General features: G+C 41.5%; 1 protein-coding gene across 1 annotated transcript in view; it reads left to right on the forward strand.

Annotated features, from left to right (window-relative positions):
• bin3 (bridging integrator 3) overlaps positions 1-13,276 on the forward strand; it is a 46,083-nt gene extending 32,807 nt beyond the window's left edge. Inside the window, exons 6-9 of the mRNA XM_041788517.1 lie at positions 1,134-1,174; positions 7,698-7,839; positions 8,908-9,042; positions 11,350-13,276. Of these exons, the coding sequence (XP_041644451.1) occupies positions 1,134-1,174; positions 7,698-7,839; positions 8,908-9,042; positions 11,350-11,496 (465 nt within the window). The 3' untranslated portion in view covers positions 11,497-13,276. The remainder of the gene's footprint in view (positions 1-1,133; positions 1,175-7,697; positions 7,840-8,907; positions 9,043-11,349) is intronic.
• Positions 13,277-14,045: the final 769 nt, after the last annotated feature.

The raw sequence follows: 14,045 nt of genomic DNA on the forward strand, positions 1-14,045 counted from the left end.
CGCTGTTGTTCTCCCTCCTCGCTGCATGCTCTCACCTTAGAAGCAGCGGCGCAGCTCGAGTCGGGGAGGGGGGGGATGGTGTGAATATGTAAAACAAAGAAAATGTGAATTCCCATGTACTTATTTGTTATTGGTTCTCTGTTTTCCCTCAAACCACAATCAACCATTTTGTACTTGGAAATGTGCCGGTGTGAAGCAGCGAGTGTTGCTGTATGTTCTCATAGATGGTCAGGGCATTTTTACAAAGCACAGCTGCGATCTCGCTTCCTTGTTGTGGTGTGATTGACTGTCCTTCCAATAGTGAGTGAACATATGATTAGCAGAGCTGCTCACTGTTCTCATGCAGCTGTCACTTCACATCTCGCTGCTTTAAATTTCTCCTTCACCATACTTAGCATTTACTCCTCTCTTGCCTCGGTTGCATGGTTAACTTAGCAGTCTGACATACTGAAAGATCTGCTGGTAACAGTCATTTTGAATCTGCAATGTAAATGATGCTGGAAACTTTATTAATTGTGCACCAACTTCTGTCAATGAGACTTGGTGCCGGGGCTGGAGGCCTTGAGATGAGATGTTCGTTTACTTCCATTTAACACCCCCCTTCCCTTCCCCTTCTCTCTCTCCCTCCCCTGTCGGTTCTGGCAACCAGAAGGAGAATGTAGAAAAATATAAACTGTTATTGTTAAAATGTTTGTTTGCAAAGAACTTTCATCTTGTACGGCAGCCCACCCTCCACAGGATTTGAAATCAGTGGGGCTTTGCTTTCATGTCCGTCCCCTGACAGTTTCATCCTTTTGTATCGCAAGCTCAATGAATATTCAGGGTTTTCTCCTCAGGGCTTGTGTACAATAAAAAGAGTCAACGTCACGAAAGTTTCTTTGCACGCACCCCACCACCACCACCACTCTCCTTTTTTTCTTGAGTGCTCTGTGTGAAATATACACAATAACTGATGTTTGTTCAGTGGTATTACTTAGCTGCTAATGAGCCAGAGATGTACAAGCTATTTTGTTCCGACTCCAGTTTTGATGTAACTCGTGTTGACAATGAATAACAATTTGTAATTTCACATCCCTTGATATAGTGATGTTTTTTGCCTGCATTACCAAAAGTTTTATTTCTTATTATTACAGGTCAACCAGATCCAGAAGACAGTTATCGACCCTCTGAAAAAGTAAGTTTTCATTTTAGTTTTTGTGGAGTTTTTGTTGCTGCTGTGTCAAAGGTTGGCCATAAATGCATCAATACTGAATCAGGGTCTTATAGTTTTTGCGGGTAAGTTTAAAGGTTTTTTCCCAGAGTTTTCCATGTAGATAAATAGATTGAGTTTGTTACAAAAATGACAGTAAAGTAGTGTAAAAACAATTTAGCATGTTTTTTTGCTTATTTTCCTCATGCATTAAATCCATACAGCACTTAGGGCAGTGCCCCGTAATATTTTTATTATTTGACCCCGCTATGCTCTTCAACCTGGACCACAGGAAGTCCTGCAGTGAAGTAACACAGATTGTTAAAATGAATTGAGTGGGGCTGCTGCGGTGTTAGTGCGTCTGGAAGAAAGTTTATTTGGTTTTCATTCCTAATACTCGCCCCCGTTTGAGCAGGCAGTGAGCACTATTCCATTCCTTAAGCCTCACGTTTTCAGGAATACACATACACACAAGCTTGCACACGCACACAGAACACACGCACATGCAAAGCAGAGGTCCTGAGGGGAGTGGTTGGACGATCCCACCCGTCTTCCGGAGAGCTTGTTAAGGATTGCTTCCTGCTCTTGGCTCCTCCCAGGAGATTCAACATGTGCTTTTTAAGAGAGCATATACACATGTTTCTACTGCAAGGTTATGTTGAACCCCATTAGCCTTTTAGCTCATTTTTCAAAATGGGGAGAGATTCCTTCATAAAACATGAATAGGTTGGGTCAATGTGTATGTGTATGTATGTATGAGCCCTTTCTTCCTTGTGCACTCTGGTGGCGGAGCAATGACAGGATGGAATGGTTCTAATTTCCTCTTCCTGGTGGGCGGCAGGCGGACGTGTGGGCAGGCTCACAATATGGCAAAGGGCCCAGCTTCCTGGGTCCAGGGCCGTGGATTGGTTGAAGAGGAGAACTGTCTCAGGACAGTGCATGCTCTGACACAAACTTACACACACAGACTAACACTAACCCAGATTTTAGAGGGGGCGCTGTCTTATAAAGATGTTATTTTGGCTATAAAGTTAGGTATTTACATGAAATAGAGCAGAGGAAGTTAGTTCTTAAATGACTTTGAAAGCTGAGCTGACCTCCTTATTAACCCCCCACCCCCCCACCCCCACCCCCTTGCTATTAGTTATTAGTTTACCAAAGTGTCTTCTATAGAAAAGTGAGACACAAAAGCTACTATACTTTAAAGCTTCCATTAAGATTCCATTAGTCCATCACTAATGAATATTTTTCATTGTTTACTCCATCTCCAAATACTCTATTGGTGATCTTGTGTCAGAAAATTAGTCAAGAGTTGAAAAGGAGAACGTTAATGTTAATGGAAGACCTTGAATAGGTTGTGTGTCTGTGTGTTGGTGTGTTGGCTACATGCTCAGATCCATGTGTAATTGCTATTACAAAAATTTGGCAGCCAACCTTAATTCTTGGTATGTTTAAATGTACAGTAAACAAACAAAAAGAGGTATCCTCCCACCTCCCTCCCCCTGTATGTGTTTGTGTGTCTCTCTCGGGCCCAGACGTGAATTCATGCACTCAGCGGGGTCACTAAGTGACATCACTGTGTTTATGTGTTGGAAGGGGAGTGCGTGGGCATCGAGGCATTTGTGTTATCTCGGCCTCCTAACCTAGCCCTTTCTGCTCCATTGCTCTTTTGGGTGAGACAAAAATCAAGCCTGTTTTGAGACCTCTGCCCTGGACTGAGCACTGAATGGACACACCACGTTCATTTCTTTCAATCAGAGGAAAGACTCTGCCACTGGAGCAGGTCATGAGGCCTGGAGCTAACTGGGCTAGTTAGCTTTAGCTGTGGAGATGTGTGAATCTCTTTCATGTTTGTGCAGATTTTATCTACCTTATCCCTAGCCCCAATGATACTTTGATTGTTTGATTGATTTGATTGTGTTAAGTGCGGGAGCGACTTCCGGTGCCTTCTGTCAAACTGGGGTTTTGCATGGTAACAAGATACTCATCCTAATTATTAGAGCAGAGATTAAGAAATGTAAACGCCATCAGTTACACCTCAAACAGGAAAATATCATTAGTATTTGCATGCTAATAAGGATGTTCACTTTCTGTTAAAGGAAGTGGGCTGAGACCTTATATACTTCAGAGAAGATGTAGAGCCCAGTCTGAGTCTTGACATTTCTCTCTTAAGCTTTTAGGTTTTTCTGAAACTCTTATTCACCAACCAGTTCCTCTTTTGACCCGTGAACTTTATTAATATCCATGATTCACTTGGTCAACTCCAGTGTTAATTTGGCAGCTATTTGAAATTTTAAATTTAGTCACTTTAACCTTTATTGTTTTTTCTAGTTTTAGTCGATTAAAACTCGAAATCATTTTAGTCCAAATTCACTGAATAAAGAGTTCTTACATTAAGTCTTTACTTTTAGCTGCAAAGTTTATTCTGTTTTAACTAATTTATTCGGCCAAATTGTACAATTAATTCAAAAATACTTATATAAATGCACTATCAATACTTTAACTTAAAATGCACTGATGAAAACACTGACATACCTTACATGCACAGGGGAGAGATACCATGGATTTTGAATGTCCAGCACTACCATTTTAGTCTTTTTAATGTCTTCTTGATGAAACTTAACTTACTGTTTGTCAGAGTTTTGATGATGGAAGACCTATTTTTAGCTAGTCTAAGCCACGTCTTCCTCATGGAAAAGGTAGTCAAAGATCATTTTAGTCATAGATTTAGTCAACAAAATAAATAGTCAGTATCCATGATATTGGATTTTTGCCGATATTCAATATGCAGATACTTCCAGACTAATTTTAGCTGATTTTTTTATTGTAGCCTATATCAATACAGATATTTAAAAGTTGTTAAGATTTAAAACTTGAGCCCTTAAAACACAGAATTTTAACTCTGAGGATGAACAAAAGAGCAAATTTCAGTCTGTAAAACACTCAACAATTTAAAGTGTAAAGAAAAATACTTGTGCTGACGTAGGTCTCTTGGTCCAGCCTAAAACTCCACTGACTGATTTGTTTGTATGGCCAAGATTAATAGATGATGTCGGCAGATTTTTGTAGCCAAAATATTGTTAGGCAACATTGGCTAAAACGTTCATATCTGCATATACCGATAATTACTTCATAAGCTGCTAATGCCAATATCACCCCATCGTACTGTGCATCTCTTACTTAACCTGATTTAGATTTTGTTGAATCTTTTTAATCTTTGTTCAGTTTTATCCATCTTATTCCTAGCCCCAGTGATACCTTGCATGAGTTGAGGGAGCGACTTCAGTGCCTTCTTTCAAACCAGTGTTTCGCATAGTAACAAGATACTCATCCTATTTATTGAAGCAGAGATTAAAATATGTCATCTGTTACACCACAAACAGGAGAAAATTATTATAATATATCATAAATGTCACATAAAAAAGGAAGGTTTAGTTTTTGACGAGAAACTTCAATAAATAGGGCTGTGAATATGAGGAGTGGGTTTGTGGGATTTAAGATAGACATGGCAGACCGATTCAGAACTTTTCAACTCAAGACTTCTCAGTTTAGACCACTTCTGTTTTAAATATTTGTCATCATTTTTTCTTTTCACCTCACAGAGCATCAATTGTGGTGTCCATAAGGACTCAGATCAATAAGAAGTATCGATAAGGCTATCAATATCAATAAAAATCAACAATCTTCATCCCTAGTACCTACTAAATTGAGGATCTAATCCTTTCATAAGAAGTGCTGTTGGCACCAAGTCACCATGGTAAGCCACTGAAAGAACCGTATTTTTTCTATTGCTGTTATTTTACCAGAAGTTCCACCTACAATCATATCTACAGTAAACCTTTCAGGAATAAGGTGGATGGATATCCAGAGTTTCAGTTGTAATTCTTATTCATCTTATCTGGTGTGACATGTAACCAAGCTGGCTGCGTGAGTTTGTGAGTTTTGATCAACAGAGAACAAGGCAAGTTGCGGCAGATCAAACTCTCCCCTGCTGAGACAAAGGAGGTTCTGCCAGCATGTACGTCACATACTTAAGTTCCCATGGCCCACTGCCCTGAAGCCGTTTATACAACAGATAGTAAGGATTTTACATTCACGGTGAGCACAGTTTAAAAACTTGCCATTTGATGTCTGAGACTTTCAAATCTTTGAGATCTGACACGCTGGTGGAGGTAGTTCACACATAAACAATGCCCTTTCCCATATTTCAGTGGTTTGCTGTGTGTTTTGTGCTGAAGTGAGTTATGTGACAGGGGAAGTCAAGAGGGACAGCCAGCCTCATAGACTGAGGGTGTCTCGACCAGACTTGGGCTTGGCTGACGGGTCGGCCTGGCCTGTCTGTGGATTGGCAGCTGCTCATAAACACACTCTCTGCTCCAGATGTTATTTCCATCCAGCCTGTTCACCACACCCTGACCTGTCACATGGACAGTGGTGTGCCCTTGGCCCCCGTGCAGCCCTCAGCTGGCGTAGGACCTCATTCAAGCAAGACGGACCGCAGAAGCAGCCATAGCCGCCTGACCGGTAGTTGTCCAGCCAGGGCCAGGACATCGAGGGAAATGTCCGGTGCCTGGACAATTTTAGAGCAAACAATCATTACTAAGTCTGTATATTCACGTTCATCCAGGACTGCTGCATATTCTAGCGTGGGAGCCTTTGACACAGCTGAGTCACCATGACTTCTGAGTGTAACTGTGAGACAACTGCAGCCAGTATGAGAAAGACAGGAAAGGGTTAACAAGCAATTGGCTTTGTGTCTAGCTCTTCTACCTCCTCCTTCAGCGCCAGGAGAGCAGCGGCCCTCACTTCCTCAGAGTGCTCAGTGATAGTAGTGTCTGACAGTGTTGTCCCACTTAAGAGCACAAACTGCAGGCCATCACGGTGTGTCATCGCGAGGAAATTTCCCCGTGCTGTCAGGTGAAGTGTGCCGGTGAGAATGTGATCAGTCTGAAAGCCGGTTTGCCGCTACGTTGTCATCAGCCAGTAGGATCGTGTTGGAGTGCAGTCATGCCTAGAGGGCAGTTACATAATCCCTTGGCACTTCAAGTATGTGTACACTGGAACAGATAGTAGACTTGAGGATCGGCATCCACCCCTGCCATAAACTGGGCCAAAGTGGTATTTTATAAATAGCGGTAGAGCGTGGGCCGCGGGGCTGGGCTGAGCTAGGCTCCGTGATGTCACTCAAACGCTACAAGACCACTCCTTGCTTTACTTCCTGTAGTAAACAATCATTGCTTGTCTGACTGAGCCTTGGTTCACATCACTTTCTCCTCCCCTCACCCAGGAACTTAGCTGAGGTGTAGAGGTACCAGTGTAGTCATAGTTCACAATCAGTCCACAGGTTTTCTGTTGTTCCTGCTGAACAAAGCAGCACAAGGAGTGACATTAAGAGGAGCATAAATCATGGAGCCCACACATTTTGTGGCCACTAACACTCTGGGAGGAGGTGCACATATTAAACTTTTGTAGTAGTGCTCCTACACAGCTGATGAAATGCTTTAAATGAGTCATTGAAAAATGCTATATCTCAGTCTTTATTACAACTGTTTTTATCACTGACTCATGTAGCAGACACCTAGGTGAATAATCTTGTGGCCTGCTTTTAAAAACACTGTCACTGCTTATTGTTTACATGAGAGAATGCCTTAACAATTTCTTGCATTTCTTCTGTGTAGTTAATTTCTTAATGTTTGCCTGAATTTGATAACAGCCTCGGAGCTACATCATTTCCCTCTAATGTGAAAACATTTTTTCGTAAATCCTTTGTTCTAAGAAAATGTAGAAAAATGTAGCATAATAATAACTCTGTATAAAGAAATCATTTTTAGGCTTTCTAAAGCATGCTGTAAGTAACTGATACGTCAGTCTAGTAGTTGAATAAAAGATGTTATCTTTCATCTATTCACTGTAATTTTTTATATTTGTTTACTACTTATTATTGGATTGAATATTCCCTATATACAGTAATCCTGCTTCCCATTAAAAGCAGCCATAGAACCAGTGCAACAAGTCCCAGGATGAAGCTCAGACTCCTGTTGCTAAGTTACAGATGAGTGTTTTCCTATTTTTAGTGCTGAAGACTAGGATTCTCGTGGCAAGAATATATTTTCATTTGGAATATGATAATTGTCACAAAATGAATAGTTTCATGCCGTTTTGAACTACAGTAATTAGATAATAGATTAGAGGAAGCTTAATGCAGAGCTGTCCTCTGGGGTTTGAGAGTACCTCTACAATAAGATGTTGAGGGGAGGGATTTTATTAATTCATAATGACTTTTATTAAGAGAGGATGTGATGCAGAATGTATTTTATAAAGCAAAGAAAGCTATTTAAATGGTTTTAGTATCCCCATGAAAAAAATTAGGGATTTTGTTCTCTACATTTGAGTGTGTCTGGATATTCTTTTAATTGCTTGATTACATTGATGCGTGTGTGCTTAATTTGTATCACACCCTGAAGGCTGTGTCAGTGAACTCTAAGATTGTGTGTTTGCTTAATTGCAGGTACGGCGGCGTCTTCCCCAGCCTCAACATGGCAGTGAAACGGCGGGAACAGGCGCTGCAGGACTACAAACGACTGCAGTCTAAAGTGGAAAAGTATGAAGAGAAAGAAAAAACCGGACCCGTTATGGTCAAACTGCATCAGGTACTGCGAGTTTAAAGCGTGCATCAGTGCACGTGTTGGTCCACTCCAATGCTCCCTCTATCTGCACAGGAGCAGAGTTCACTTGCTCTTACATGTTGCACGTATTGTGAATAGATCCCAATAAGTGGAAAAAGACACAAATGCTGACTGGATATGAACAAAAATAGTTGAGCACATGCATACTGTACATGTGCGCTCCTTCACCCACGCAAGCTACCAGGCTCTCAAGTAGTGCCTTTTCAAAAAGGCACTGCTGCACATCTACAGGCACGTAATTGAGAATTGTAGACACACATACACACCATGAGGCCACTACAGAAGCACACACATTCACAGATAGCGCTGCAGTGTTGCCTATGCTATTGCCTCTAACACATCCTCACATGGCGAGCCACCCACACACATTGAGAAAAGCACTGTCAGGGGAACAAAGCCTTGAAGAGGCCCCTGCATCCCTGCCCTTTGAATCCATGTGCACTTAAAGAAATGATCCTGACAAAACGCTGCGATGCCAATTTAACTGTCATGTGTAAAGAAAACTAACTAATGACCACAGCGTAATGCAGCAGCTAAACATATGTTATAGTTTGAAAATAGCAGCTCCCCCTTTCCCCTTAATAAAAATTCTCACCCTCTCACACATATCCATTGTGCATCCATAACTGCATGCCTACAGTAGACTACCCACTAATACATTCACACACAGATCAGTGGTGCTGGAGTCCACTCACAGCCAAGTCTGCCCACATTACCCACTCCTCCTCACTGTGGTCGTGATTACAGCCTTTTTTTGCACTGCTTCTCCGTGGGAATTAGGCAAATATCTCTCTGAACAATAAGAAAAAAGACACCAAAGATGGCTCCAGTGTTTAAATACTTTAAACTAAGTTGTTTTTCTTAACAGGTTTTTGTTTTTCTTATAATGTGCAACACTGGTTGTTGAGGACGAATGTGGTGAAAATATTTAATCGCATGATTCAGAGGGTTAAATGAGTGGATGTTATGTAAATTTAACTTAGATAGTTACAGCTGGTGACCCTTTGCTCTTATGTTTCCTTTTCACCCCAGGCCAGAGAGGAGCTGCGACCAGTCAGAGAAGACTTTGAGGCCAAGAACAAGCAGCTGCTGGACGAGATGCCCAAGTTCTACCACAGCCGCATTGACTACTTCCAGCCCAGTTTTGAGGCTCTTATCAGGGCGCAGGTTAGTAATCGGCCCCCCGAGGATGCACACACAAAGGGCACTCACGCCTGCACACACACCGGCCCCACAATGAGCCGTCACGCCCTCTGATCGTTGGTTTAACAGTGAATAAAGTGTCTGATGGAAGGGAGTGTATAATCCTGGCAGTCTGTCTCCCTCCACGCGATCCTAATGTGATTAACCCCCAGCAACGGCCCACACTACTGTGTTTAGTCCAGGAAGGCCTCCTCTGTCTGGCTCCGCTGCAGCCCTGCGAGTCATTATCCAACCTGAAGCTTCTCTTAAAGCAGCTGGGCGTCTCAAGTGAGCGCCACTCTGTCCCCCTCCCCCTAGCACACACCTGCCTGCCCATGTCATTTCCTCTTTGGGACAGTCACTGGCACACTCTTAATTGGTAAACTAGATTATCCTGGACCTAATGACAAAGATGGACTTCTATTAAGTTCTTTGAAGTTAAAATTAGCAAACTACAAACTGAGCTTGGCTCCTTTTCTCTTTAAGGTTAAATCAGGTTTTTATCTGTCTACATGTGCTGCTGCAGCTCTTATTAGTCAAATAAAGAACTTTTGTCAATCCCTATTATTTCTATTCATGTAGCTCACACATGATTGAGCATCCACACATGTTTACACAGCCACACGTGGGTGGCCAGTGGAGCAGAGGACCTCATCCCAGCCTCACCGCTGCTGCTGCTTGTGCTCGGTAACATCCTCCACTCCCTTCTCTCCCAGCCGCTGTTGCTGCTCAGCTCCCAGAGGCAGCAGGAAAACACACAAAGGCTGCCTTTGTTGTCAGTCTTCAGCTTCATGAGTCCCGTCCAGCGGCTGTCAGTGGGACACTTGGCCTGACCTGTCCACCTGTACAGATGTTGCTGAATCGAGACATTGTCCTGACTCTCTGCTGCTTTAAGTCCATTCTGAAAAACACAGTTGACTTTTCTTTGTCTTTTCTCAGTTGATTTTCTTTGTTTCCTGAAGCAGTTGTCTTTTATTGTTTAAAGACTTCCTGAATAGAACAACACTTAAATTATTCATTATTTTTGTAGGCTTAGAGGTCACAGTGCAACCTCTCTGTATAAATATGAAGCAGCTGGGATTATGGTATGTTGCAACACACAGACAGAAGTCATGTAAATTAAAGCTCTGCTACACCCAAAGGCTCCTCTCTGGATCGTAGGTGGTCACAGTTGTGTGAGGCTGCGTTTACTCCTCGTGGTGACTCGACTAATTGTAATAATAGAGTGTCTTTTCCTACAGAAGGCACCCAGACACTGATCTGGTGTACATTATCATCACTGGTCATATGGACATTTCCGATGGCCCTTTCAACAAGCCACTTTTGGGGGAAAAAAATATCCGCTTTACCCCCACAAACAGCAGAAACCTGATACTTATGGCCCACTCATGTGGTTTAGGTGGCAAATATTGGTATAAACATCCAAAGGTTCTTGAGACTGAGCACTTAAAAAGACCTGAACAAAGTGGTTTAGAAACTTGACTTCTTTGTTTTTTGCCTGACAGCATCGAATCTTCTCATGACACACTGAGACAAGCGTTATTTCTGTATAAGAAGCGTGATTCGTAGTTTATTTCCAGCTTGACCTCGCTCTTTTTCTGTCGTGACCCCGAGCGAATCAGTAAGCATACTCTCCCACTGCTATCTTGGTTGGTCTCTCTGTTTCGGCCTACAATAGGACACACATGCAATTTTCAGAGAAGCCAACAATGCCCCCTTAAGAGCACGGTGTATCGTATGCATCTCTGCATGAATAAATATTGAGATGTGTGTGTGGGTTTCAAGGGGTTGTGTTTCCCAGTACTTTCATTCTCTGCCTACTCTTCTGGAGTCTTGTAATGTGATTAAAGTCTATTAATCATCAAAGCAACTCTCAGGGGAGCCTGACTCATGAACTAAGGGGAAGAAGCAGGGGTGGGAAGTGTCAAGAAAGCTTTCAGCGAACACTCTCTATCTCTTGTTCAGATTGGGAGAGAAAAGCAGGGTCACTACCCACTGAAGTGCTGGGTTTTTGGGGCTTTGTCGGAGTTGTTTGATATCTGTGGGCTTCCCCTTCTCCTCTCGAATCACTTCTCATTAGTGGGGTTGAAGAGGTTTGAGACCAGCAGCTTCTAAATAGTGTAAGTAAAAGTAAGGTTAGACTGTGTGAGTGGAGCAGAGTTTAAATTTGGAGTTTTTTCTTAAGAGGCTTTGAAGAAATTTCTGCGGATAACTGTCCAGTCCAGGAAAGGCGGGAGCTTTTTTTCCTTCTATCATGTATTAAATCTCTGTCTTTTCCTTCCTGCCTCTCAGGTGGTTTATTTCACCGAGATGTACAACATCTTCAGCGACCTCACAGACCAGATCGACCAGGCAGGGTTGACTGATGAGCAGAGGGAGAGGGAGACCGAGGCCAAGCTCAGCGAGTTGCGTGCACTGTCCATTGTCGCCGACGACTGAGAGAGGCGAGCAGAAAAACCGGGAAGGGCTCCTTTCATGCCTCTCTGAATGGATTGCACTCTTTTCAGGCTCCTTCGCACAGCTCAAACGGACAGATGAAGCCTTAACCTGATTATCACTTTGTTCTTTTATGGCCTCATCACCCCTCATTCCTCTTGCACTATTTTCTCATGTCTCATTCCCTCTACAGAAACTCTGTGCAGCTGAAATGCCACATTAACTAAGCCATCAGCCAAGTGCAACATTATAAGCCAATATGTTTTTTTTTTCAGTAAGGACTCAAACAGTTCTCGTTAGAGCTAATTAACAGGGTTACACTTCTTGGTTTCAGAGACGTCTATAAACATTTGTTTCCAACGGAGGAAATGAGCGCGGAAGTGTTTTTATTAGTCTCATCTGCTATGATACCAACAATCTGTGAAATACACTTTTTATTACCCCACTCTGAAATTACAAACACTACAGACTGAATGTTATTTAAAGTACCACTGCTAATCAGCAAGAAAATCTGTTTCTCTTTAGTTTTTTGTTTTTTTGGCCTTTGCTTATTATTTTCAATATTAGCTCTGTGCCATGTTGTTTTAGGGCTTTTTACCGGGGTCTACAGGATGATATTAAAAGCATCACCTGTGCTTTATGTGCCTGCATTTTCCTGGCTGTGGATGTAATACAAAAACGTGCTAAGTGAGATGGTACCAGTGAAGCAGCGTCCAAAGGTCGATCACTCAGGCTGCTGGGAGAATAACTTGCTGTTTACAGGGGAACAACTGGCTAAAACAAAGACTGGTGCTCCCTCTGGTGGAGAATAAAAGCAATGACACACTTTTCTTTTATTCACACCAGCCGTCAATTATGCTATTGTTGTGTAAAGCTCATGTTAGCAAGGAATGTAAGTGTTACAGTTTTATCCAAGGCTGTTTTTATATTTTAGACTTTACACAAAGAAAAAATATTCAAAGCTGCAGACGTACTTTTAGTGAGTCAGAAATGTGCTTGTATGTTACTACTCTCTACTAGCAATGTAAGCAATCAGAGTATGGATTCTCACACCTCTGATTGCTTTTTAGAGAGTCCTGTCTTTGTACCGTCTGCATACAGGCGTCTTTCTTTCATTTAGGACCAAATCACATCATCATCATCATGCTCCTTTGTTTCCACATTCAGCTCGTACAGCCTCAGTATGATGAACACAGTCATGTTTGTTAAAGTTCAGTTTGTGTCAGTCAGCATTAGAAATTTCTACCTGCATAAAAAACATGGAAGTTGTATGAAAATTAAGAAATGTTTCGAGATGTGAGCTTAAGCTTTAGTTTACCACGCCCACCCTTATTGAAACAATACAGTAATGTGTATACTCAACAGAAGCTCTCATTTAATGTTAGTGGATTTTTTTCATCAACATTTTTTTCATCTATTTATCTTTTACAGGCTTGTTTTCATTTCAGATTGTCAGAGAAAAAATAGTGGGTGGTCTGTCTTTGTATCCTGTCATTTAAAAGTTTAAATGAAGAATTCTTTTTTTTTGTCTAAATTAATGAAGTTTTCAGGTGTAGTAGTGGTTCTTTAAAACTCGAGTAAGTAAATAACATTAGATTTTAACTTACATTTTAGATGTATTAATTTAACACTGTGTAAGGAGTGTCATCAGCTGTCATGTCATTTTGCAATCAGCCATGTAATAAATTGATAAAATCAATGACAATGTCACCTTAATCCGTTATCCAGTAAATTTAGATGTCCACTATGTGTAAGAGGTATGATTATTAAAAAATGAGACTAATGAAGTGATACAGTTTTATTGAACATAAACATTTTTCAGTGTCTTTCTCCCTTTCTTCATCAACACACTGCTGCATTCAGGTCTTCCTCTGATCAAGCATTGCAGTAGGTCTTCTTCTGTCTCAGAACCTCTGTCACTCTTTTCTGAACTTCTAACAGACTCAAAACGTGTTCCTCTGAGCACAGATTTGTTCTTAGGAAAAAGTCACATGATGCTAGATCAGGTGAATATGGAGTCATAGAGCACTAGGATTTTTTTTTGGAACAGAAACTGTTTTACCAAGACTTCAGCATGAGCTGGTGTGTTGTCTTGATGAAGAATGAAACCATTTTCCACAATTGGGGTCTCTTTCTTCACACTTTCTCTTAGTTTTTCTGTGACCTGTTTGTAATAATGTTGATTCACCATTGACCCTTCTGAAACCCACTCCTGCGAAATGATACCCTGATGTCAAAGAAAAAAAATCAACCATAGCCTTGAATTTGGACTTGCTTTGTCGTGTTTTCCAATGCATTGAATAACATTTTGTCTCAGAATCGTGTTGGAAGAGCCAAGTTTCATCACCCCTAAAAAATGTGAGTTTCCTTCAGTCGTTCCAAAATGTCTCCACATATTTGCTTGTGTTTTTCCTTTTGATCAGGAATCAGAAGTTTTGGGGTAACTTTAGGAAACACCTTTGTCATGTTTAAATTTTCATGCAAAATTGGCCAAACTGTCTCTTCAGCAATGGAGACTATTTTTCATATAGAGTTGTTGATCATTTGAATGA

The sequence above is a fragment of the Cheilinus undulatus genome, linkage group 5 (assembly GCF_018320785.1).
Source record: "Cheilinus undulatus linkage group 5, ASM1832078v1, whole genome shotgun sequence".
Taxonomy (NCBI): domain Eukaryota; kingdom Metazoa; phylum Chordata; class Actinopteri; order Labriformes; family Labridae; genus Cheilinus; species Cheilinus undulatus.